Source organism: Abrus precatorius, unplaced genomic scaffold (assembly GCF_003935025.1).
Source record: "Abrus precatorius isolate BTA unplaced genomic scaffold, Abrus_2018 Scaffold2, whole genome shotgun sequence".
NCBI classification, from domain to species: domain Eukaryota; kingdom Viridiplantae; phylum Streptophyta; class Magnoliopsida; order Fabales; family Fabaceae; genus Abrus; species Abrus precatorius.
In genome coordinates, this window is record NW_020874362.1 from 35,038,534 (window position 1) to 35,065,974 (window position 27,441).

The following is a 27,441-nucleotide window of genomic DNA, read 5'->3' on the forward strand; positions in this document are numbered from 1 at the left end:
TAATCTAATTTCAAAGAGATATTGAAATTAAGAAAAAAAAATATCAATACAAAGTTCAGTATTACACCTAAAAGACTGAATTTTACGGTATAATACTTGTGCAATTGTAAGAAGACCTTTAAGGAGTACGAGTATTATTAATTATATCAGACGGCGGGAACAGTACAAAAGTTCATCGAACCAAGATTGACGAGAAACATTTATCAAATATGCAAGAGATGAAAATCAGAGTAACAAGAACTTTCAATATGACTATAATATCTAAATCAACTCGCATAAAATAGTTGGCGAACACATTGAGTCAAGTACAATAAAGTTAAAAAAACAGATTAAGCTAAAATTCAAAATGCCACAATAAAGTCTGGCAAGAGAAACAAAACACGGTGACAAAAAAGATAGCTCCATCCACGTACAATAGCAACCTCAAAGCCTTCTACCCCTCCTACCACTCTTTCTACGGGTGCTATCTGAAGGAATTGGGGTCACGTCCTCTGAAATTTATTTTAAAATAAAGTCATAGAAATTAAAACAGATCAGAAAACCTAACTAAGAAATAGATTGACATATGCATAACAAAAAGAAAAATAAAGTAAACAGGGATAAAATTACTTCATTATATATAACTCAAACAAAACAGAAAGACGTAGCATAACAACTGCTAAACATTGGAGGCAAATCAAGCTTAGAAAGATATCCTGAAAATATACCTATGCGACCAATTTTCATTCCTGATCGAGCCAAGGCTCGTAGAGCAGACTGAGCACCAGGACCAGGTGTTTTTGTCTTGTTACCCCCAGTTGCGCGTAGCTTAATATGAAGAGCAGTTATGCCCAACTCCTGCTCAGAACCCCCAGAATCAAATCAACAGAATTCGACATTATGCAGAAAATATATCAATATGAAATTACAATCGATACTCGTTAGAAATCAAGACAATCAAACGATTAGCATTTTACCAAATTATTGATGAAAAGCACCCTCTGACCATAAAAGTAAACATGAATAACTAGGCAATAATAAATTAAATTACCTTACACCTGGCAGCAACATCTTGTGCTGCAAGCATAGCAGCATATGGAGATGACTCATCTCTGTCAGCTTTAACCTTCATTCCACCTGAAGGTCAAAAGCAAAGAAGCAAATTACACAAGAGAATACCACAGCACTGTATACATTATTCAGTAAGAAAATCACACACTTAATAACGTTGACTGAAACAAAAATGGAAACTAAGTTTTGTTTTGCAGATTGTGAACATCTATAAAGATAATGTAAAACAAAATTAAAAATAACAATAAATCTTCACTTTCAAAATAAACCTTAGGTCAAGAACTAGTTCAAAGTTAAACAGTTTGGCAGAGCCAGAGTTCCTCAGCCCACACATAAAAGTCTTGCAAAAAAGTGATACAATTTGCGGAAGGAAATGCTAGGGAAAAAAGAACACACTCACATTCTAATTTAAAAAATAATAGATTGACTTAGATTGATTATGGAACTATATCAAAAATTAAAAAACAATTCAAAACTTAACAAGAATATGTAGCCACTTAACAAGAATCTTAGCTGAATCAATTCAGGGTTTCCTTCCAAGCAATGTAAAGAGAAAAACACTTACCAGTAATGCGGACAAGTGTTTCCCTTCCAGACAAATCAGTCACATGCTACAATCACACAAATAATCCAATTATAACAAGAATTCCGAAACCTGATTCAAAATGGATGAAACTAAAAATCTGAATATACTCACAATGAAGGTGTCATTAAATGATGCAAAGATGCGAGCCACACCAAAAACATGTTCACCGTCTCTGACAGCAGGACCAAGAGTCACATTTTCCTCCTTTGGCTCCCTAACCTTTCTCTTTGACTACAGTAGAAAAACCACAACTTGTCAGAAAATTGAATGCATCATGCATCCCCAAAGATTAAACAAGAAAAAATTATCAACAACTTCACTTTACTTAAGAAAGGTCCATCATCGACTCATTCTCAAGAATTACTACACCAACCCCTTCAATTTCGTTTTACCAGCTATTAATTTTAATGGAGTTCAGTTAACTAATCAGATCTTAAATGAAGAAACAGAGACAAGGTTCCAAAATCTAAATCAAATTAAATTCGACGCTCAATCACCATGACAAATTAAGATCAAAAGACTCTAATGCTCGGCAAAAAAAATCTACTAAAAATTAAAATTTCAATGCAAGCAAAGCACATATGAAAAAGACTACAAATGTTCCGGCAATTAGAAGCAACAAGATTTGACTTTCTAAACTGAACACAAAAGTCAAGTACAGAGCTTAGATACCATGGCTGATGCTCTCTAGGGTTTTTGGATGAGCCTTCGGAGTTCAGATCAGAGTGCAGACAGACGGCTTTCCCTTAATATGAGGCGGTGGATTAGGGTTTTGATGTGGGAATAAAGGATTTGCCATTGGACTTGGGCCCTTCCCTTCAAACCCAAAAGAGAATATAAGTGATTTTGGATGGGCCGCGTACTTATAATTCGAGCTTGGGCTTCAAGCTGTTGTCAGGTTGGGTAAAGGTGCAACTTTACCCTCAACTTGCATTCAGGTCATTTCAAATTCTATATTAGACACAGTCACGAAGGATAGGATCAAAAAGTCTAGAATTAATTCCAACATAAAATTTAAAGCTTAAACTGTGAGTTAAATTAAGCTTAGGTTACTTAACATATGATTGGTAAAAAAATATAGTGTGTGGAATATATAGAAGTGACTTTAAACCTTTTAAATTTTAATAATAAAAAATTTCATAAATTTTATTTAAAATTTATCTTCACTTAAATAAATTTTATATATTTTATTATAATTTACTTATCTTTTTATTAAAAAATTAATTTAATAATATACAATATATTATAAGTACTATAAAAATAATTATATATTTAAAATTTCATTATTTTTTAATCAATTTTTAAATATATTTCTAAATTTTTATTTTCAAATTTTAAAATAAAATAGTGATATCACTAAGTAGGACTTCATTGGATTAGTTAGAAAAATATTGTTAGATTTAATAAAAAAAATATTTGTTAAGTATCAACATTTTATTAAAGACAATTTAGAGTATAACAGGTACTCCAACCCGTTACAATTCTAAATTTCATATAAGTTATATGATGTGAGGGTGAAATAGATCATTTGTTGATGTGTTAATTTTTTTAGAGATAGCTCATAATGCTTTAGACTAGTAGAACGACGTGATGTGAAACCTGTAAGCAAGCTGATGGATGGATAGATTCTAATGTCATACGAGTATTTGGTGATGATTGTTCTTTAGTTTTTATAAGAATAAATAGGCAAAAAATATTACACTGACAAATTTATACCTAATATTCTCATCAACGACTAATAAGGAGGCATGAGTGGTAGATAATTAACGATTTGAAATAAGTCAACGGTTGTGAAAATTTTCTTGGAGAAGATAATTATTTTTATGAGAGGAGGATTTACAATAATAGTTGTGGAAGATTACGGAGGATAAGAAGTCGAGAAAAAATGTGAGTGACATGTTGATTTGGAAGCGTTATGGTAATAAAAATATAGTGTGCAATCCGCTTATCACTACATTCATTATTTTTTCATTGCAAGTAAAAGTTTGGAGCTATGTCTAATGCAGGCCTTACACAAAATTTAGAAAGTCAGTGCGTCAAGAAAGGTAATAATATTTATTTGGCGTCTGCTGCAAATGCAATTTTAGTAAGAAAAAATTTGACTAAACGTATATTGATGATTCCCTCAAAAGCTTGTGAATTGTGTGATACCAAAAATGAGGACATACTATATCTCTTTTTGCATTATGATATCTTTATGAGACTATGGTACATAGTGTTTAATTGGTTTAGTGTCATTTTATGCTTACTTGAAAATTTATACGAGACATTACTGAGCATGTGTGGAATCCAATGTGAAAAAAAAAAATTAGAAGAGAATTGTATTGTTGTGATTTGCAATAGTATAGACAATTTAATTTCAGTAGAGTAATATTTTCTTCAATAACAGTGTATTAAATGATAGGAAAATGTTTAATTCTATTATGTATAGTTCTTGGAAGTGACTTGTAGCGTCATGTCATATAGGTTCGAGTCAGACATCTAATTGGTTCAATTTGAATTATTCGGAGGATATCTTATATATTCAATAAAAAAAATATGGACAATCAAAATCTATTTCTCGATTCAATAGAAGCCAAAAAAAAGGTGAATATGGTCCTAAATAATGAGAGATATATAAAAAGCAAGTCTTTAAAAGATCAATTATGTATGTGAATTGAATTAATTATTCATTGACATGTATTGTTAATTCCTTTTAAAGTTATAACAAATTAGAGTACTTCTTATACTCTAAATTATGTTTAATAAAGTGGTGATTCTTAAAAAAAAAACTATTTTTTAATGTCACATTTTGTGGAGCTGGAATTTCATTAGAGGTAGCATAAAATTTCTTTTATAATTATTCAAATAAGATGAAGTTTCTTCAATAAATATATATATATATATATATATATATATAATAAATTTATAAATAGTTATTATTTAAAGTAATTTTGATCACAATTATTTTGCTGATGAATTATTTGTAAACAATAAATTTCACCAATATAAAAAATTGACAAACAAAAAATTTATTAAATTTTAATATATATATTTCAATATATATATATATATATTGTTTATAAAATATATATTTACAAATATTTCATGTATTTAAAATTTATTATATATGAACATATCATTTTATTCAATACTAATTTAATAAATTTAATATTTATAAAAAATTAGTAAGTTTACTGTAACACGTATATTATATGAGAGAGAAAGAAGTGCTAATAGACACAACCTAAAGCGTGCGCGCGTGGCATTCTCTTCTCACGAAAGCAACTGCTCAGTCAACGTGGCTGTTCCTTGTTCATTTTTTATTAACTTACCCAGTAAAATAACACTATTTATTGTTATAAAATTACTTTAATTAATTATTTTATCACTAAAAGAATTATATTTGAAATACCATTAAAATTTATTCTAAACACAAGCTAATTAACTATTAAGATTTTGGATTTTCATGGAAAATGTTAAGTGTGTATTCACACTTATTAGAGGTGAAAATAAATTTGGTTAAGCTATAATTTATAGGGTTTAATATAATTTATGTTCCAAATTTAAAGCTTCAATCCGTCATGTTTACATGAACATTATTACTTATAATATGAAAAGCAAAAATTAAATTGTTTTACAACATAAATAATAATAAAAAAAGGAGAATAGAAAAAATAGTTGTATTAACCACAACAATAGAAATGGTAATACAGATAGCAAGATATAATTAAAAAATTAATAATAGCAAAAGTAAAAGTATTAGTAGCAATTATAATAACAGAAAAAGTAACAACTATGTTATTATTATTATTATTACTATATTATTATATTTGGTAATAGCAGTAAAATAATAATAGTAACTGGGGTGTTTATAACCTGTTTCATTCCACTACTCTGACCTAGTGTGAGGTTAGTCTTTACAAATCACAAGTTCAAGTTTTCAAATTTAAACTCGATATTTTTTAAGGAGGAGTTTGTTCAAATTATAATTCAGGTTGTTCTAAGTTAGCTTTATATCATCTATTTTCTTAAAAATTTATACTTGTTAAAATATAATGTATTTAATGATAAATTTTAAGATTAATAAAAAATATATTTTGCATATCAACATATTTATAATGACATTTTTTAAAAATATACAAGGTAAAATATATTTTAATTTTATACTTCATTAATTCAATAATTTAGCCACACATAATCTTAAAATTGATATATTTATTCATAAATTGTGTTAACCTAATCTTGATTCAATATTATTATCTGATCTTGATTTAGGTAGATTTAAATAAAAAAAATTAATCATATTCAATTTTAAGTCAAACAACTTGTCACAATTTGTTCCACATACATCCTTAATTAGTTAATAATAATGTTAGGTTAGTTAATAAATAATTAGATATCATTTAATTTTATTTTGTCTACAAAGAAAGAGTTATTGTCGTAAGTTTAAACTAATATTATAAAAAAAAAATGGTTTTTTCATCTTCTAATTATAGGATAAGTTTCAATTTTGTCTTTTATTTTTTTAATTAATTTATATTCTTAAAAATATATTTTTTCATAATAATCTTTTATATTAGTTCTATTAAATAACTTAATAAAAACACCTTTTAAAGATCGCTTACTTAAAACACATTTAAGGGAGATAAATTATTACTATATTAAAGAAAAACTAAAAGATTGAAAGTGAAAAATCTATTCATGAAGCAAAAATTTTAGTACGATAGAAACTTTTTTGTGACAAATAATTAGAAATTTGAAGTAAAATTGAATATCAAATTTATAAGGAATGTTTTTATGTTTGAAATAAATTTGTTATGTTAGCAATTCTTTTTTAGAGTTTCTAGTTCTTATTTTCCAGGAACATAATATAATCCATTATTTCCATTATTCGACATTCAGTTTATGATACAAATGTTACTTGCTGATTTTTTGGACCAGTACTCTACGATTTGGACTCTATAACGGACATAGTTGTATAATTATTTCATAAGCTGGACAAAGTTGTATAAGTATTTCATAAGCTCATTTATTTTAGATCATTGAATCTGCTCATCTATTCAGATTATAACACACCATCATGTTTTGAGTGAGTGAGAGTTTGAAAAACTAAAACTATCGCGAACCAATCTTGCAAGGGTTGGAGATTAATTGATAAATATAAAATAAAATAGTTTATATTTTTTAAAATTAATTTTTTATAAGTTATTTAAAGAAACATTTAGATTTCAAAAGTTAATAATTAATATTCTTCTTGTTATTATTTGTATCTTTCAATTTTTTTTGAAAAAAATAACTTACATTTTACACAATTAAAACCTTACATATATTCGTTAATCTCTAAACATTTTTATTAATAAGATGTTTTAAAATTTAAAATTTTGAAAACAATTCAAGTTAAAATTTGATAATATTATAATTAATAATTAAGATTTAGTTTAAACAAATTTCATATGATTAAACAAATAATAAGATAATCTATAAATTTATTTAAAATGGATGGCTCAAGTTTATATTATAAGAATCATTTTTCTTAGTTTTATGTATTTTAAATATATATTTTTATAATATTTTATGTTAAAAAATATGCATGAAATTTTTTTTTCTGTATAATTATTTAGTTAATTAATTGATAGTAAATAAATAAATAGATAAAATAAGTGATATTTAATTTTAATATTATATTAATATAATACTATATGTCCCTCAAAATAATTTAAGATAAATTAATTTAGAAATTTTAATTAATTTCATTGTTAGAAGTTATAAATTTACAGCTTTGATAGTTAGAAAAGGATAAGAGAATGGTAATCATTGTGCCTAAAACAAAAACAAGAAAATATAAGATAACATTGACAGGAAGGAAAAGACCGAAGTTAAATAATCAATTAGTGTGACATAGGCTGATTGGTTCAACGCGATGCGGCAATTGATAAACTGTTTTGACGACTATAAAACAATGTTTAATTTGGTATGTTTTCTTTGTTTGCCGGTGCTTCTTCTTTCTTAATTATTATTTGAACGTCCCTATAGTATAAATAATCAGGTTCAGTTGAACTACTTATATAATAACTCGTTCTTTCTCAGTTTTATTTGCTAAGTACCGTTCCTTTTCCCTGTTTGTTCTTCCCAATTAAATTATCATTGACATACAAGTTGGGCATTATGGGTTTTAGATTTATTAATGTCATGATGTAACTTGCACCTAATATCGAGACTCAATGATCAACGTCTCTCTCCATCCATTACATACATGACTTCAAACTATAATACCTTCAATTCTTTATCGATTAACGTTAGTGGTTTGCATTTAAAGAAATCGACTACTAAGAAGTTGCCTTCAGTAGCCCATAGAAAGCTCATGGCCCAATTCAATTGGTCTATCCTCTAGCTATTCCGGCAAAGTATTAACACGGGTCTGTGATTCAAAAAGTAGGCCTTTTTTCTATAAAAGTTCGAGTATCAAGGAGATGGACTGTTATGAGATGATAAAGTTAACATGCGGATTATTTGGATTATGTTTCATGTCAACTAACATAAATTTTATGTAAAGTTGGTATATCAAAACTTTGCATTACTTTTATGTATTAGAAATTTTAATTTTTTTAAAAAAAATGAAAATAATAATAAAAGATGTTTGGAGTCAAGTATGAAAAAAACTTAAGAACAATAAACATAAAAGATTAAGTAAAGATAAATTTTTGAATTCTCTAAAATTAAGTAATTTTAATTTTGTTATTTGATATAAAAATTATATAATTATAATTTTATAGTATTTTAATTTTTTTTTTCTATTCAACTACATAAATTATAAAATTTTTAAAATATCCTATCCAAAAACAACCTAAAAAGAAATGTTTTAAGAAATCCTAGCCGTTTTTAAAGTAGTCTCTCGGGAAGATTACTGTAATAGAAATTCCAATTAGATGAAATTCTAATTAGGTCTCTTATCTCATTTAAGATATTTTGAATGTCCGAAGAATGCACATCTTTTTTGGCATCCTCTCCTTAAGATTTTCGTTGTGTATGCGATAGGCATGTGACGACATATTAAATTCTTCATGTTTTATGAAGTATTGAATTTTCTATCTCATTAGCATCCTTTAACCACGGATAAATTAAATGTTCGAAAATATTTTTCACTTTCCGAATTTTTCACCCATAACCCATCATTAATTGTTTAATAATATAAAATGTAAATAGAATGCATTAATAATATACTTTTTTAATATTAATTGCTGTCTAATTATAAATTATTCTATATTTCTTTTCCTTTTTAGCTTTTCTGAATGTATGGTGTAAGATTAATATCCTTCAGCAAAATGTTTTGTGCTCTAAGAGTGTGTATTTATTCTATTAAAATGATGATACTTGTATATATTGTGATTAATATTCGGTCAATTGCATTATATTATTTTCTATATTTTTAATTTCTTTCTATTTTTCCTATTTCTATTTAAATATTAAAATATCTAGATATGTATACCAACTAATAAAAAAGAACATTTTCCTTTAATTGTATTCCCTTTCCAACTTTGAAATTTCAAATCTATGTGCTTCCCGGTTTCAATTCCCCAGCTATACATCAGAAACGCAAGGGTATAACGGTCATCTCGGTGACCATTGATGCCAACTCAGATGCTATGAACACTGAGGGTCCATTTTGGCTCGAAACAACATTTCTGTCACATCAATCAGTGCACAAATTTCAAAATAAAACCTTAAAAACCTGAAAAGCACTGTTCTCAAATCATGACATTCTACCTCGTCACAATGTCGCTGACACCCAGATCCTCTGTTCCCATGTTCCTCCTCCTCGTTCTTCTCCTTCCTTTGGCAGCAGATTCTTCTCTTCACGAAGTTCTCCATAGCCATGGCTTGCCAGCAGGGCTCTTCCCTCAGAGTGTAAAGTCATACAATTTGGACCACACGGGTGGTTTGGAGGTGCACCTGGATCGTCCCTGTTTGGCTCAGTACGAAACAAGAGTGTTCTTTGATAGTGTGGTGAGGGCTAACCTCAGTTTTGGACAACTCAAAGTGTTAGAGGGCATGTCGAGGGAAGAGCTTTTCTTGTGGCTACCTGTGAAAGATATCATAGTGAGTGATCCATCGTCTGGACTCATTGTTATTGATATTGGTCTTGCCTATAAACGCCTCTCTTTGTCTCGGTTTGAAGACCCCCCAATTTGTAGATCTCAAGGTACCTCCTCTGTCTAATTGGCTGTCCTTGATTAATTATGATTTGTCTTGAAATCAATGGAACATTTTAATCATGAGTTTATTATTATTATTTGCAATGAGAAAAAAATACGTGTTGATATAGAAATTGAATATGGAATATGCAGGTCTTGAGCTTAAGATTGGAGGAAGGAAGGGTGTTGGTTTTGAAATTCAGAGATGAAAGGCTGTTAGTTTGTGTGAAAGGATGGATTCGTCCCGTATTTCAACTTTGGGTTCTTTCTTTCCATTGGGAAGAGTTGTGTGAAGAAATGTGCAAACCCGAAAAATATGATGCCATCCACTAATTGCATCAACTCACTGGATTGTCAATGTTATACCGTCCAGAGAAGAAATAATACCTTCCGTCCGTTAAGATCAACTTTGAAACTATGAGTTGAACTCTAATTCAATTCTAGAAAATACATGTTATATATATATATATATATATATATATATATATATATATATATGTAGTCATTTGCTTTGTTTTTCAAATTCCAGAATTTCAATGTTTCGGTACTTTAAGTTCAATCAAGTTTGTTTCACCTATCATTCGTCTTCATTATTTAGATAAAAGGAATTTAAACCTGGAGAGCAGATTGATAAAATTAATTTATAAGGAACCAAATCCATATATAAAAAAAGGAATATTTTTTAAAGACTCAAATAGGATTTTATTAATTCCAAAATTTTTTACTTATCTTCAAAGATCTTGAATTTAAGAAATTTGTTAATTTATCCAAAGGATATAAATTATACAATGAAGTAGTACTCATTCTTTATATTAAACACGGGGGATAAATTGTTCATTACTATACTTGTGTATTTTCTTAGGCAGACTACTCGAAAGCTTAAATATAATATATGTTTGCTGTGTGGACAAAAACACAATATAATGTTTTGTCCTCTTTAGTTTAACCTTTTTTAATGAAACAATCTCATGTCCTTTTTCTCTCTTGTTTTGAAAATGTATAAAAAAAAATCATTTCAAAAGCACGAGAGTATTGTGAACCCTGATTTGATCACTTAGATGCTGTGGGGCCACATGGTGTGGGGGCATGTTGCTCATGATATGAGGAGTTACAATGCCAGGCTGGTGGGGTAGGCTGTGGCCTGTGGAGAAGCAAATGAATGAGCTGTTGAATTCTTTCATGAAATTAAAAAGGTGGGTGTCAAGCCTCAACGTTTTAGCGTCAATTTTCTTTTGCCAAAGTTTTGTGAATGAGGGTAATTTAGGTGATGCAAGGAGTTTGGTAAATTATGAAATTGTTCACAAATTGTAAGATTTTAGCCTCCAATATTCTTCCCTTTCGCTCTGATTCTCCCTAAGCTCCTGAGTCATATTTGACGTCATTAGTGGCCAGCTGGTGGTTCTTACATACAAGCATACAACACGTTTATACAAAATTATCTTTGCAAGCATATATAGTTTTGAATTTCTCCCAAGCCTGTTAAGTTAGCCCAATGATAATATAAATTAAAATCCATTTAAATTTGGTGGACGAATGAATAAGAAATAATTAAGCTTTTCAATTGCTCTGTGTGCCACTGATTATATCTAGCAATAACTCTTCGGTTTGCTGAACTTCACGTGTTTTCTCGTCCAAGCCCTGGAAAATAGCCAATCAACTTCTTAAGAAACGCATATTGTTCAAATTAAAGTAAATAATATACTTGCGTGTTGTAAATTATTCTCCTTTCATGATAATGTAGTTGTATTCCTAGCTTTACAAGTGTCATTACCTGCATGCAGGTTGTAATAAGAAAGGCTCCATTTATAGTTGTTACATTGGTATCTATCAGCTCAATGCCAGAAGTATTCATGGTCTCCATCAATTTCTTGAACCTTCCCCTTTTCTTCTCAATGATCATCTTCACCCACATTTTATTCCCACCAATTTTTGTCACCTGAACCTCTTCCTGTAAAAAAAGTAACTACGTCAAAATTTTTTAATTATAAAGAAGATTGATTTATTTAATTAAAGGAAGTAACTTGAATCAGTGTTCCCCATTTCTTCATCTCTTCTGATGCATTAAATTCATCTCTCTTTGGCTCTGTTATTTCCTCCGAAGTTGCTTCCATTTCTTGAAGCTCTTGGGTGAGACTCTGAACTTTGTCTTGCAACATGTTGATGTAAGTGATGGCATCCTCAACAATGGTTGCTTTGTTCATCTGAAATCAAAATTGGGAGTCATAATTAATTTCCATTCCATCATTTAGTGTACTAATTAAAAACTAATAAAAGGAAAAAAAATATTGAATAAATCATTAAATAAAGTAAAGTTTAGGTGGATGCATTTGTGATGATGGGTACTAAAGACCGCAGCATCAATAGCCTGGAACTAAGCTTCTCCCTCCTCTTCCTTTCCGTTTCAAGGTTCTTAGATTTGAAGACTTTGGTGTCATAATCATAGTTATTTCTCCTCATCTTTCCCCTGTTGGTAGCGTTTTCAGCATCAAAACCTAACTCATCTAAGGACACGTATAGTCTATCTTCATATACTTGTCCCATTTATGGAAAGTGGGTCTTAGCAAAGGAGAAAAAGGGTATTGAAGAAACTGAAAGTGAAAACCGAGTGGGTGGCTGCTATTTAAGTGTTTCTTACAAAGGCATCATGTGTTTTGAGAGGCTTCTCCATGGTCCCAAGTTAATCCAGGCGTTTCTTATGAGAGAGAGAAAGATATTGAGTTTAGGCCAATCAAGTGTTAGTTACAACTTACTTGTTTGGACTTGGAGTGAGTAGTTCTGTTACAAAATCCAATGCTGAGTCACATTATTACTTTTTAGAAGAAATCATTTATTCAGATGTGAGTAGTTAAAAATTTGAGTGATTTGAGTTCTGTAAGGCTATAATTGCAGTTCTCTAATTGACTGCGAAGGCACAGTTAGGAGAGTTTGTTAGAGCACAGGAAGATATTCAACGTGATATATGTAAGTCCAACTAGTCATGTGGGGTGCTGCCTTTCACAAGGGCAAGACGCACAAATGCGTGGCACAAAACACTCCCTGACATGGAATTAATTAACTATATAGAAAATAAAATATGATTATTTAGAAGAAATATGAGATATAATATGTATAAAGGATGTATATTACATAATTCCTCTAAGGGAAAAACAATCAATAATTTCGGCATGAAAATGATTCAACATGTAAAATAAAACTCCAGCAGTATGAAATTCTAAAAAATTTAACCAAACACTGAATAAATGTTGGAGAATACAGATATAAATTGACAAGCCATATAATTGGGAAGAATAACACTAGTTTTGTAAAAAACAACAGTATTAAAATCTTACGAAGGAGTACAAGTGTGCATGTTTTGTTCACCAATCGTTTCATACAAAACGCCATTATTATTGTTATTATTTGTGAAAATACAAAATGTCATTTCACTTCGGGAACACGTCCAAAACAACTATGGACCTAAAAAACGATCGAAACGGATTGGGCCATAGAGGACGCTCCAAGCCCAATTATAGAAGAAACAATGGCTCCTCTTACGTAGTGCGGCACACTCATTAGACCTTGTTTACCCCAACACTCTTTTGTTCCAGTGTTACAGAAGAGAAATACAAAGAAGCCACAATGTATCGCGTTCTTCAGCGAACTCTGTGTACCTCTACAGAACCAGCCACCCGCAACATAAAGTCAATTTCGCAGGATCTGTTCAATGAAGTGAATTTAAAGAACGTGGTAGAGAAGTTCAAGAAAGCTTCCGACGTGGACCGGTTCAGAAAAAAATCCGGCATCTACGAAGTCACGGTTCGGCGCCTAGCCGGCGCCAAGCGGTTCAGGTGGATCCGAGACATCATCGAACACCAAAAGAACTACTCCGACATCTCCAGAGAGGGTTTCTCCGCACGCCTCATTTCCCTTTATGGCAAAGCCGGCATGTACAGACACGCGCACAAGCTGTTCGACGAATTGCCTCAACGAAACTGCGAGCGCACAGTTCTCTCTCTCAACGCCCTTTTGGCCGCTTATGTTCACTCCATGAAGCACGGCTCCGTAGAACGCCTTTTCAGGGATCTTCCCAACCAGCTTAAAATCGAACCCGATTTGGTGTCTTACAATACTTTCATTAAGGCATTGTGTGAAATGGGTTCTTTTGATTCAGCATTGTCGGTGCTTAAGGAGATGGAAGATAAGGGTGTTAACCCTGATTTGATCACGTTTAATACTTTGCTTGATGGGTTGTACTCGAAGGGTCGTTTTGAGGATGGTGAGAAACTGTGGGGGCAAATGGGTGCGAAGAATGTTGTTCCTAATGTAAGGAGTTACTGTTCCAGGTTGGTGGGGTTGGCTGAGGAGAAGAAAACGGGTGAAGCTGTTGAGTTTTTTAAGGAAATGGAGAAGGAGGGGCATAAGCCTGACGTTATTTGCATCAATGCTATGATCAAAGGTTTTGTGAATGAGGGTAATTTGGATGAGGCTAAGAAGTGGTTTGGCGAAATTGCAAAATATGATTGTGACCCTCATAAGGCCACTTTCGCTATTCTCCTTCCTTTCCTTTGTGAGAAGGGTGATTTGAAGACAGCCATTGAGATGTGCAAGGAGAGATTCAATAACCGGCGCCTTGTTGCCGCGTCGTTGCTGCAACTTGTGGTGGATAAGCTGGTGAGTGAGTCCATGATTTCAGAGGCAAAGGAGATTGTGGAACTAGGGAGAACCAATCGGTACTGTCGCTATAAGCTTAATTTACCAGCGGATGAGTAGAGTTTTACCAAGTGTAGTAGTACTTTATTATTGCTCTTGCACTTTATATGCTTTTGACTGAATTGGCAATTGCCTTAGAAAATGGATTTTGTTTGGCATTGTGAGCTTTGGAACTGGTTGCTTGAAAGTGGCATGTGCAGTGGGTTCATTTTGCTGGTTAGATATTAGCCATTAAACTTCCCTCGCTGCATGAATAATTTTCTTACTTTTTGTGAACTTGACTTTAACAGTTTTAATACGGAATACGTACCTACAGGTTGCATGCAAATACAAGATTTTATATGGAGGTCTTTGGTTCCCCTGCTTCTATCTAGGGCTTCTTGAAGGCTGTATAGAATTATATAATAGATTCGATTATAAAACAAGGACATTGAAGAAAAAAATTGTCAAGAACATTAACAGATGGCAACAGCCTACTAGACCTTAGTTTGTGGTTTCTTAAGATCAGTGTGTTGCTATATTAATTTTCTGAAAATTTGTGCTATTAGATAAATCTTGCAAAGATCTAAAAGGATGTCAATGTTTTCCAAGTGAAGGACTAAAGTAGTATTACGAATTTAATGAAATGACATGTTAATATTTTCAGGACTAACTTAAGAATTTTTTCTCCTATTTTATATCTTGTCATTTAGCAAGGTTTCACATCTCATCAGTGGTAAACCCACTCTCATCAACGTTTGCATCCAGCTTTTCTACGTCGAACGCCTATTCTTAATTTCTTATCCGCTTGTTCTCGTTTTTTTTTTTTCTTTCTTTATTTAGAACTAGTATATCATTAAATTAAAATAAAATTTTAAAATATATTTCATAATTATTTTCAAAAGTTATAAATTAAAGAGATGTTTAGAAAAAGACTATTTTTTTTTATAGGCAAAACAAATCTTATTAAAAAGAGTTCAAGGGGAACTCAAAACTCATATACACAAAAAATTACTTACTCAGAGAAATAAAAAGCAAAAATATACTTATGCAAAATTAAGATAGATGCAATTTCGTGGATTCAAATACCAATCAGCTAACATAATAGCTTCTCTCTTACTAACAAGTGATAACCATTTTCAGGATCTCAGAATAATAGAATCTAGGACTTCCCTCTCATCCAAAACACCATTGAAAAATATAATTCTATTTCTATGCAACCACAAAGACCACACTGTACTTACCCAAATAATTAATAAGCATATTCCTTCTCTTTTACTACAGCCAACACCAACCCAAGAAAGCAAGTGAGTCGATAAATCTGAAGGCAAAATCAGTGAGAATCCAAGCCAACACGCAGTAAAGTACCAGATTTGAGATGAAACTGAGCACGTTAAAAATAAATGAGTTGGAAGTTCCTCCAAACCATGACAGAAACAACAAGTTATATTATCAATTTGAACACCACGATCAATCGTTTAGAAAAAGACTAATTAATTAAACTTTCAACATTAAATTGTTTTCATTGGAATGTTATTGAATTTTAGAAAAATATTTATATATCATTATTTAATTTGAAAACTTAATGATAAAAATATAATGATTTAATTACACATTTGATCTCTATAGTGTCACCTATGTATGATTTTGATTCTCAATTTTAATTCCTCACTTTTAATCTCTCTAATTTTTAAAAATTTCATATTAAATCCTTCATCACAAATTTTTATTTAATAATTAATAAAAATATAAGTGTAAATTTTATTTTTTTATATAAATAAATACAGGAAATATTCAAAGTATATAAATAAAAATACAAAATTAAATATAATAAAAGTTTTTTTATTGTTTTATCTTAATCAGTTTGAAAAACAGGCGCAACTAATCATTCATTCACATAAAATTAAAATTCAATTGGCCCAAAAGACCCATTGCAACTTATAATTGCTATTATTGTTTTATCGATACATTTTTTTAATTTTCCATGATATTAGTAAATAATAATTTCTATTATTGTTTTCAAGTTATATTTTTATACATAAATGGATATAAAATTATTTATTCAGTTTACAATTTAAAATTATTATTTAGCATATTAAAACTTTTCTAATTTTTAAATACTTACATAAAATGATATGGATGATTTTCTTCCCTCAACTTATTTCTTTTACATTTTTTATGAAGTATTATTTTTTCTCCGACAGGCTTAATTATATATATATATATATATATATATATATTTTTATTTTTTTTTATCATTATCACACTTTTATAACAACATATTATTTATATTTTTTCTCGGTCTTTTACCTTCCAACATATTTTCCTCTTCTAACTTATACTATATGAAGTTACTTCTTTTAGTTAGTAAAGTCCCTCGTTTAAAATATTACATATTTAAATATCCCTCTTTGATTTTGAACCTTGTAAATTTATCGCAATTTGTCACAGTTATGTTCGCTGTAGTTTTATTCATTGCGTTGTGTAAATAAATAAATCATTTTATACGTTTGATTAGGAGAAAATTTATTAAATTAAGAAACTTATTGAAGGAATATATACAACGTTAGGGGAAAATTTGCCAAATTACATGTTTCAAAATCTTTTTATGGAGATAAAAAGAAAAAGAAAAATATTAGCTTCGTCTACACCGAAGTTAAGAAGTTAATAAATAATTTTTTATGAAAATATAAAAAATATATGTATATTTTAATATATTTTTATTTTAAATCTTGTTCTTAAAAATGTAATTGTTAATCAAAATATTATAAACTGACAATTACTTGTTTGAATTAACATTCATCTAACGAAATTTGTACAACAAGATAAAACTTACTGGTGAAATTAATTGAATGCATATTATAAAACATATCCAGAAAAAAGAGAATTTCAATTTTAACCAAAAAATAAATGTAATTTAAACTAATCAAATCATATGCAACTGGCATAACACGTAAGAATGCAGGAGGGGCATCCCAACATGCTGGGATGCACCGAGCGAAGAAAATTTTACAGTAACGGGCGGTAGATAAGCGCATTCATAAATTGGTCAAAACGAAGAAAACGGAAATCGGAACTTAAAAGTACCCTGATACAGATACTGTGTTAAATTGATCCAATATCTATCGGCGGAAGCATCTCCAAATCCATCGGCGGCAAGTCGCAGCCACCACCGCCACCACGTTCCAACAACAGTGGCACCAACAATGGTTCTGCCAAAAAGGATGTTCAAAGTGGTCTTGCCTACGGAAATAAATGAAGGGAAAACAATACCAATCAGGCAATATGTTCTCTTCATAAGCATTTGTAGTTTAAAGTTTTAGTATTCCTCTAGTAAGTAGTAATATTTCATTTCCCTATAAATTTACAATATGTATTAATCTTTGATATTCCCGTTGATTATATATGAAAGGTTATTCATCACAAATAGCTTGGTACTTTCTTTGTGAAAATTTTCTTATACGGAAAGATTCACAAATTATATATATATATATATATATATATATATATATATATATATATATATATATATATATATATATATGTAAAAGTTCTTTCATGAATAGGTATATTAAAGTGTATTATTTCTTTCCTTGTGTTATTGATCTTCCAAACTGACTCAGAATTATTAATAGATTCATGAATGTTATTCATCACAAATAGCTTGGTACTTTCTTTGTGAAAATTTTCTTATACGGAAAGATTCACAAATTATATATATATATATATATATATATATATATATATATATATATATATATATGTAAAAGTTCTTTCATGAATAGGTATATTAAAGTGTATTATTTCTTTCCTTGTGTTATTGATCCTCCAAACTGACTCAGAATTATTAATAGATTCATGAATGTTTGGGACTTCCACCAAATCTAAAATGAGCTGATTTTAATAAAAAAAGTAAACATAAAAACCTAATAGATTATAGTTGGTTATACTTTATGAGTAAGATTAATTAATTATTTAAACAATTCTAAACTAATTTAATTAATTTAATTTGAAATTCATGTTCTTTCGTTGTTGTATGTATTGTACCTAAATCAACACACTTATTTGTGGTTCTTACTTCATTTTTATACAACTTTTGTAGCTTGTAGCGTTATAAATATTACAATAGAAATGTTTAATGATTATTTTATTTTTCTTAATTATTTACATTTAAACTTGTAAATACATTTCATGTGGTTCACTCTAATTGCCATTAGGGCAATTCTTCCTACACTCATGAAATAAAAATTCACGTCCTCCTATCCCAAAATACTCCCAACCTTTTGGATAATGCCTACAAAGTATAATGCTAGCTTCCAAATTCACATCTACTTCAAAAGATCTAACCTCCGTGATATGGCACTAGCAACTTGGGATTCTAAATTAGTAATTTATTTTAAAAAGTACGTACAAGTGCATAAAAATTAAAATATATTAAACTACAAAGACGGAGCTATGTAATTTTAAAGTAGAAGAAAATGTAGTGTGATATATATATATATATATATATATATTATTTAAAGAGAAAATGTGATTTATTCTGTAAAATATAAAAATAAAAATAATAAATACATAAAGTGTTTACACTCAAATTGAAAATGATATATAAAAATATTTAATTTTATTCATTTGAAGTATAATTGATTAATATTGAAAAATCATTTTTCTTATACTTGAAGTTTTAAAGGAAATCCAACATAAAAAATTATTCTCATGAATTTTTGAAATTTTTTTTAATAGATATAATTTTCTCAAAGGAACATCTTTTTAATTTTTTATAAAACGAGATTTTAAAAAGTTTAATATGATATTCATTTATAATTTTTGAAATTTTATGTAAATGATTTCATAATTTGTATTGACTAACATGTAACTGACTTTTTTTTAATAATAAAAAAAGTGATATGTTTGTTTTTAGATTTCTATTAATATAAATTTGGCTTTCATATTTAATCCTATATACAATTAAATTATAATTAAATTAATAATATTTAAATAAAATTATAGTTTAAAATAATATATAATTTAAAATTAGATTCTTTCAAACTAATTAATGAGAGTAACTTAGATAAAAAAAAAATAGTATCATATCACTGTTATAATTTTTTCTTCTTGGTTATATAGCCTTAATTAGTTGACATGTGAAAAATAGTTAATTACATAAATGCAGATATTTAAAGTTTTTACACTATTAATTAATTACATAATAAATATGATATTTGTATTAACTATTTTAAAATTAATAAATTTTTATGTAATAATTTATACTTAGATAATAGTGTAAAAGTATTTTACAATATTTATATATTGAAATTAAATTCTTAAATGTATTAATTTTTAAACTCCAAGCATTATATGTTTTATTAAACATTGTTTTAAAAGTAAATATTAGATAAATAATAAATATAATTCTTTTTTTTTTGTTATAAATTGATGTCTAGCGGATATTATAACAGTATTTTTTGTTAAAAAATATTTTAATTTTGTATTATAATAAAATGTGTTAATAATAAACCCTAAACTAAAGAATAGTTAACATTTTTATCTACATGATGAAATATCCTAATATTATTAAAAATTAAAAAAACAATCTAATACTCATATATTGCCTATTTAATAGAAAAAAAATAAAAAATATAGAAATAATTTGAAAATTAATATACATAGTCTTTTAAAAATTAATAATTTAAGTTTGATTTTCTTCCTTTCTATAATTCATATGGAAAAACTTTTGTATTTTTTGATGGTATTCTATTATGAATATCACATGTCGTCAATAGTGTTTTATCCCATAAATTATGAGGTACTTTAGTATTTAATAGTATTGAATTAATCATATCTATTAAGTTACAATTATTTCTCTCTGCTAAACCATTTTGTTGTGGAGTATATGAAATAAAACATTCATGCACAATTTCATGTAATTCATAAAAATTATCAAATTCACTAAAATTATATTCTCCACCTCTATCACTACGAAGAGACTTTATTTTCTTATCATGCATATTCTTCTACTTTCATTTTATATTTCTTAATCATTTTAAATGCTTTACCTTTTTTTCTTATCAAATACACATAAGTAAATATAGAACAATCATCAATAAAAGTTATAAAATATCTTTTTCCTCCTCTAGTAATATTTTCATTTAATTCATAAATATTACTATGTATTAGTTCTAGTAAATGTGTATTTCTTTTAATTTTAGGAAAATGTTTCTTAGTAATTTTGAATTGTATGCAAATTTCACATTTTTTATTAAAATCTTTATTACTAAGATTAATATAATTATGTTTTTGCATATATTCAATTGATTTATAATTTAAATGTGCTAATCTATTATGCCATAAATCACAAGAATTAACAACATACAAAGAATCATTCACTTTATCATTAATAATAAATTTAAACATGCCTTGAATACAATATCCTTTTCCTTTTCCTACATACATATCATTCTTAAGCAAGATAATTTTATCTAATTTTATTATATAATAAATATGATTTTTGTATTAACTATTTTAAAATTAATAAATTTTTATGTAATAATTTATACTTAGATAATAGTGTAAAAGTATTTTACAACATTTATATATTGAAATTAAATTCTTAAATGTATTAATTTTTAAACTCCAAGCATTATATGTTTTATTAAACATTGTTTTAAAAGTAAATATTAGATCAATGATAAATATAGTTCTTTTTCTTTATAAATTGATGTCTAGCGGATATTATAACAGTAATTTTTGTTAAAAAAATATTTTAATTTTTGTATTATAATAAAATGTGTTAATAATATTTTTAATTTATTAACTATTCTACTAAAGAATAGTTAACATTTTTATCTACATGATCAAATATCGTAATATTATTAAAAATTAAAAAACAATCTAATACTCATATATTGCTTATTTAATAGAAAAAATAAAAATATAGAAATAATTTAAAAATTAATATACATAGTTTTTTTAAATTTTGGTTTTAAAGAACTTTTCATTCCCTGCTTTTTTACATTTTCTAATCCCACTGATATGAATTTATAATTTAAATTCTTTTATTTTTAAATTGTAACCGAATCCTAGCTAATAATATAATTACTATATAATATTGTTTCGCTTATATCTTATTGTTATACATAAATAGATTTTAAATCATTAATCTGTATATTAATTGTTTTCTAATATTTCAAATCCTGACAAAAAAGAGAGATAAGTATGATTTGCTTCTCAACTTGCCTTATTTACTTATTTATAATTTGTTTATTTTTAATTTAATATTTAATAAATACTGTTATGCTTAAAAAAATAAAGTAATTATGAAAATAACAATATTTTAAAAAAATGTGAGACTCGAGAGATGTCTGTCTGAGTTGTCACAAAGAATTAATGTTGAACTTATAAAATTGATGATTAACTTATTTAATAAGTGAGATTAATTTGAAATTTAAAATAATTAATTTAAATAAAATTGACTTAACATTTAATGAATGGATCTCAAATAATTCATTTAAGTTCCCTCTATTCTCTGTATATAATAGAAACGAAAAGCAGCACCAATCGCATCTCAAAGGCAACAGAGATACGAAGAAGCCTTTATACTTTGAAATTTCAAAATGGCGACCATGAGTTACGCTGCCATCTTCATTACTCTTGCTCTTGCATCTGGCTTTAGCAATGCTTCAGATGTTCAAGTTATCGTCAGCGATGCAATGCCCGTTGGCACAAAATTGTACCTTGCATGTAGCAGTGGTGGAGATTTCGCACTAGCTTCAGGACAGACTCAACAATGGAACAGTGCGGTTGACAAGGTTGATCAGTGTTACCTAACTTGCGGTAATTTGAAGGGTTCTTTCGTTGCCAATAGGGAAGCACAAATGCCAAACCTTAATGAAGGTGCTTCTTATTTCTATTGGTGGATCAAACCAGATGGTTTCTATTTCAGTCCAGACAACACGAATTGGGTTAGGAAAGGTGGTTGGATTAATGCTTCCGGTTAGAGACCGTGTCTTGATGACATTGATACAACAGTTTGCTATTGGTGCACTAAATAACCTCAATTACTTTGTGTCATTTGGACCTATCACTTATATTAAACAATCAGATTTGTTCCTTCCTTTCTTGCATTTTGCATTGCGTTAATTTATATATACTTCATTCTATATCTTTATTGAAGAGCTAATTTATTAAATTAAGAAAATTAATCATTCAAAGGATCGATAAAACATAAGCGATATATTTGCTTGAAAGAAGCCCGCGCGATTGTATGTTTTGATGTTTGTAAAAAGATTCATCACAAAATCAGAAAATTGAGGTGATCTTTTTGCTATGTCGAGGTTTATGAAAATATTAGAAGGGAATGAATATTTTAAGTTTTTAAAAAGAGAAATCTTTTTTGAAAAATGCAAACAGCTCTAAATGTTATTAGGTTTTCATGAATATGTGCTTTAAATCCCCAAGTGTTGTGTATACTAGTTATTTGGGTTAAAAACAAAAAAAAAAAAAACAAATATTTTAAATATGTGTAAAATATTATGAAACATAAATTAAAGAAATGTTTAGAAAAAGACTAATTAAACTTTCAACATTAAATTATTTTCATTAGAATATGTTATTGAATTTTAGAAAAATATTTATATATCATTATTTAATTTGAAAACTTAATGATAAAAATGTAATGGTTTAGTTTCTCTAATTTTTTAAATGTTCATACAAAATCTTTCGTCTCAAAATCTTATTTAATAATTAATAAAAATATAATAAAAGTGTGAGATTTTATTTTTTATATAAATAAATAAATACAGAAAATATTCAAAGTCTATAAATAAAAGTATATATTCAAATTATATTACTAATCATTCATTCTCATGAAATGAGAATTCAGTGGCCCAAAAGACCCATTGCAACTTAGAACCCAGCTGCAATAGTTTATTCAAAGTCAAGAATTTGTTGTTGAGGAAAAATAAAATGTGAAGGTTTCTTTTAGTGATAACTCTTTGGTTTATGTTAGCAGGTCATAAGCCAGAGTTCAAATCATAAATCTCGCAAATTTTCACATTCCCCTCTCCCAGTTTCAAGTCTCCTTTCCCCAATGACAAAAACACAAGAAGGGTCAAAGAGTTAATTTGCTCACAGTTAGGAGAGTAATACCTGCTATAGAAATTTAAGATGGGGATGTGTGGGAAAAGACAAGCTAGAGACTCAAATGCAGACATTAAATGTTTTTTTTTTTAAATGTAGGCATTAAATGTTTTATTAAACATTGTTTTAAAAGTAAATATTAATTAAATCATAAATACAATTTTTTATTAAAAATATATTTTTTAACTTGCACAGTATTTCACATTATAATAATTTATATATATATATATATATATTATATTTTTATTGAAAAATATAGAATTTAATGTTGTCCAATGTATTGATATTATTAAATGCTATAATTTCAAATAAAATATATTATATAAGTTATTATTATGTATTGTCATTCATTTGTTACATTACAATTAAATAGACAAAGGGATAAAATTCAATTAAGTTCAAAAATATCAAGCACCAAGTAAAAAAATAATAAAAATTTAATGATTATTGTGAAAGTGAAATGTGCTCACAAATATGTCTAATGAACAACAGTAAGAGTTTGAATCTTAATGTGATCGTTTAAGAATTATATTTAATTAACAGTCTTGTTCAATACTCAAGTTCTTGACACAACTTGAACACAATATATTGCAGTAGTTACTAGTATCTTGTGGTGATTTAGAGATGAAGATAAAAGATAGTTTTTCTTTTTGAGATGAGAAAGTGATAATACTAAAATAAAAGTTTTGAGTTAGTCCCTATATTTCATGATTGGGGTCCTTTGTATAACACTAGATCAACTCTCAAACAAAAAGTTAATTTCAATTTTTATAACTTTATTCACAAAATTTATAGTTAGAAAAACAAATAGCGGAAGAAAATGACGGTGTTACCCTCCGAATTTTAGGGGAAAAAAAGTCAACACCCAAGATTAGCCTTCCAAGAGACAAGCCAAAATAGGAAAGCCACCCCTTCTAGAGGCAACAATCTTACCCTGAAAGAACCAACAAAGAATTTTCTATAATGTGGTGACTAATGCGTCCAATTTTTTTAATTAAGAAAAACTTCTATTTCCTTATGCATCTAAATAATTTTTTTAAAAAAAATTATTTTTATTGTAACTTTTCTTTTTTAAAATAAAAAATAAAAAATATTATATATTTTATCACTTTATTTTTAAATTATCATTATTATTTTTACATCAATTTTTAAAATAAAAAATCAAAACTTGTAAAACATAAATTGTAAATGAGCAAATTTTAAATTTTATAATTAATAAAAATTTGTGAATACTGATTTTTGTCTAAAAAATTAAAGTTTTAATTTTTCTGATTGCTATCTTTTATCCTATTTTATAAAAGCATAAAAGAAATAATTTTATTTAGAAAAATAAAAAGTTTGTGTTTGCAAATTTAGAAAAACATATTTAACTTCAAAAAAAATGAGAAACTAAGCATTATACAGAGGAAATAAGTGAGAGGTACAAAACTTTTAACATAAAAAAAAAATGTAAGTTTGAAAACTTTGTACCCTTATGAAAATACCCCTATGAACACATCGAAGGGGGCATTAAGGCGGAACCCGGAGAAAGAGCAAAAAATTTTGAAGAGAAGGGATTAAAATTTTTGGAGAATTATAATTAATATTTCAGTATATAAATTTTTTTCTTTTTAAAGTAAAAATAGAAAAAACTATTGCTTAAAGATTAAATAATTTTTTTAAAATTATAATAAATACACATAATTAATTTAAAATAAATGTTTTTAAATAGACTTGTAGAATATTAATACCTTACATTTTTTTATATATAAATGACTCTCAGACTCATTTTTTATTTAAAAAAATTAATATTTTAAATTTTTTTTTAAAAACGTTTGCTATCCCGTTAGCATTACTACAAAACTCAAACTTTAGATTGACTCAATAAATAAATTAAATTTAAATAGTCTTTTTCTTTTTTGTGCATCTATTTTATATTCATATATCTATTATTACACTTTTGAGTAATTCTTTTGTAAAATATTATCTTTTATAACCATTTTAATAGTAAAAATATTTTACATAAAAAATTAAATTAAATTAACAATACATATATGAACATGATAATAAGCATTTTGTGTACGCCGACAAAACTTATACCGTGCTCAACCTCCGTCGTTTCACCCCGAATGTGAACATGCAGAAAGATCGAGGACGGTAGGCATTAAATATACTAATATTTATTCCACCAAATAAAATAAAATAAAATTATATATATATATATATATATATATATATATATATATATATATACTAATAGTTTTAAATGCAAGCATTAAATGTTTTATTAAACAGTATTTAAAAATAAGATTAAATAAATGATAAATATAATTTTTTATTAAAAATATGTTAAATTTATATTATAATAAATTGTGTTATTAATATTTTAATTTTTGTCTACTATTCTAAGAAATAGTTGGCATTCATTTTCGATAAATTGTGATTAATAACGTTAAAATAAATATAAATTCGTAGCAATCTAAAAGTAAATCAACAGATGGTCTCTATATATATTTTGCAAACAAAAGGAAGGGTCATCATTAGAGATACATAGAAGGCTGTTTTACTTGAAAATTGAGAATGTCTTGGTTAAATTACTTAGTGATGTTTATTACTCTTGCTCTTGCAAGTAGCTTTTGTGATGGTTATGGTCAAGTTGTGCTTCGCGATGCAATGCCTGAAGGCTCAAAAGTGTTGTTTACATGTAATATTGGGGGACGATTCGAACTAGCTTCAGGGCAAACTCATAGATGGAACATTTATGTTGACGTGCTTGAAAATTGCTTCGCAAATTGGGGTTCTTTGGGTGGTTCTTTCGTTTCAAATAAGTATAAGCTAATGCCCAACCTCGAAGAAGGTGTGCATTATTTCTATTGGCTGGTAAAAAAAGATGGTTTCTATTTTAGTCCGGACAATATGCACTGGCAGTTAAGAGGTGTTTGGCATCCATGAGCTCAATGCACAAGCTCTGTTTATCAACAATATCATGCAATAATCTGTATCTTTAAAATATTGATTTAAAAATTAATAAATAGTCATTTTTATCATAAGTAACAAAAATAAATGCATTATTACATTTTCTAATATTAAATTTCTACCTACTTTTAATTTTCTAATCAACGTTTTATGAGTGGTGGTTAGTTTTTTTTTTTTTTTTTTTTAATTATGAACTTATTGAAAGGACAAACATTTATTATTATATAATACAAACAGAATGCATCTTTAAGTCTTCTGTGTTTATTTATTAGGCCAGAAACTAAGAAGAGTCTCTTAACTTGGAAACATGAAGATGCGAACCTCATGCTATGTACATGTTGCGCTCTTCCTTGCTCTAGCATGTAGTTTGAGTGATGTTCATGGTGATTCCAAGCATGAATTCAACGAAACATTGGCTAACGTTAACCACTCTCTCTTCCAATTGCCTAATATTTCAATTTTTCTCCACACAGCACTTACGCCATACAGTAGGGTGCAGTTTAACTGTTTCTCTGGAAGCTTCGTGTTAAAATACGATGATAGACGTCAATGGTCATTTTTCTATGACAAGTCTGATCCCTGTAATGTGGTTTGGGGCCGTACGGCGGCTTCTTTCGTTGCTTGGGATTCCAATTATGATAAAGGTCATATCGTTGCCTATTGGCTTGTAAAATTGGATGGTTTCTATCATAGTTGGGACACAATCGCTTGGGTCAAAAGGGCTAGTTGGCTACGCTGAAATAAGGCTAATGCTGTTCATATATGATAAATGATTTGTAACTTTCCAAATTTCAGATAGTGAAAGTCATTTCCATAATCGAATTTCTATATTTCATTTAATGGTTGATAAAACTTTAATAGAACTTCTCTTCA

At 27.9% G+C, this 27,441-nt stretch overlaps 4 protein-coding genes across 4 annotated transcripts; 2 read left to right on the forward strand and 2 right to left on the reverse strand.

The window, feature by feature from the left end:
* Positions 1 to 247: 247 nt before the first annotated feature.
* Positions 248 to 2,435, reverse strand: LOC113859916 (40S ribosomal protein S14-like). Its single transcript, XM_027492576.1, has 6 exons — positions 2,370 to 2,435; positions 1,748 to 1,867; positions 1,616 to 1,661; positions 1,031 to 1,116; positions 708 to 837; positions 248 to 491 (listed from the first exon to the last, which is right to left on the reverse strand). Exons 1-6 carry the CDS (start codon positions 2,433 to 2,435, stop codon positions 424 to 426), a joined length of 516 nt encoding a protein of 171 aa, XP_027348377.1. The 3' UTR covers positions 248 to 423.
* Positions 2,436 to 9,391: 6,956 nt separating this feature from the next.
* LOC113859917 lies at positions 9,392 to 10,019 on the forward strand. Its single transcript, XM_027492577.1, has 2 exons — positions 9,392 to 9,818; positions 9,964 to 10,019. The coding sequence occupies exons 1-2, from the start codon at positions 9,392 to 9,394 to the stop codon at positions 10,017 to 10,019; spliced, it is 483 nt and encodes a 160-aa protein (XP_027348378.1).
* A 1,348-nt stretch (positions 10,020 to 11,367) lies between these two features.
* LOC113859918 (transcription factor DYT1-like) lies at positions 11,368 to 12,351 on the reverse strand. The gene is made up of 4 exons (XM_027492578.1): positions 12,154 to 12,351; positions 11,832 to 12,011; positions 11,582 to 11,758; positions 11,368 to 11,448 (listed from the first exon to the last, which is right to left on the reverse strand). The coding sequence occupies exons 1-4, from the start codon at positions 12,349 to 12,351 to the stop codon at positions 11,368 to 11,370; spliced, it is 636 nt and encodes a 211-aa protein (XP_027348379.1).
* Positions 12,352 to 13,388: 1,037 nt separating this feature from the next.
* LOC113858810 (pentatricopeptide repeat-containing protein At1g55890, mitochondrial-like) lies at positions 13,389 to 14,768 on the forward strand. Its single transcript, XM_027491570.1, has one exon. It carries the CDS (start codon positions 13,429 to 13,431, stop codon positions 14,557 to 14,559), a length of 1,131 nt encoding a protein of 376 aa, XP_027347371.1. The 5' UTR covers positions 13,389 to 13,428; the 3' UTR covers positions 14,560 to 14,768.
* Positions 14,769 to 27,441: the final 12,673 nt, after the last annotated feature.

Bases quoted from the DNA above. Each gene is read 5' to 3' on its own strand.
- LOC113859916 (XM_027492576.1), bottom strand. From the start codon at position 2,435: ATGGCAAATCCTTTATTCCCACATCAAAACCCTAATCCACCGCCTCAT. The intron at 1,662-1,747 runs GTGAGTATATTC...GTGTGATTGTAG, and splicing joins CATTTAATGACACCTTCATT to CATGTGACTGATTTGTCTGG. The intron at 492-707 runs GTATATTTTCAG...AATAAATTTCAG, and splicing joins AATGAAAATTGGTCGCATAG to AGGACGTGACCCCAATTCCT.
- LOC113858810 (XM_027491570.1), top strand. From the start codon at position 13,429: ATGTATCGCGTTCTTCAGCGAACTCTGTGTACCTCTACAGAACCAGCC.
- LOC113859917 (XM_027492577.1), top strand. From the start codon at position 9,392: ATGTCGCTGACACCCAGATCCTCTGTTCCCATGTTCCTCCTCCTCGTT. The intron at 9,819-9,963 runs GTACCTCCTCTG...TGGAATATGCAG, and splicing joins CCCAATTTGTAGATCTCAAG to GTCTTGAGCTTAAGATTGGA.
- LOC113859918 (XM_027492578.1), bottom strand. From the start codon at position 12,351: ATGGGACAAGTATATGAAGATAGACTATACGTGTCCTTAGATGAGTTA. The intron at 12,012-12,153 runs GTACCCATCATC...TTTTGATTTCAG, and splicing joins TATTGATGCTGCGGTCTTTA to ATGAACAAAGCAACCATTGT. The intron at 11,759-11,831 runs GTTACTTCCTTT...CTTTTTTTACAG, and splicing joins AATGGGGAACACTGATTCAA to GAAGAGGTTCAGGTGACAAA.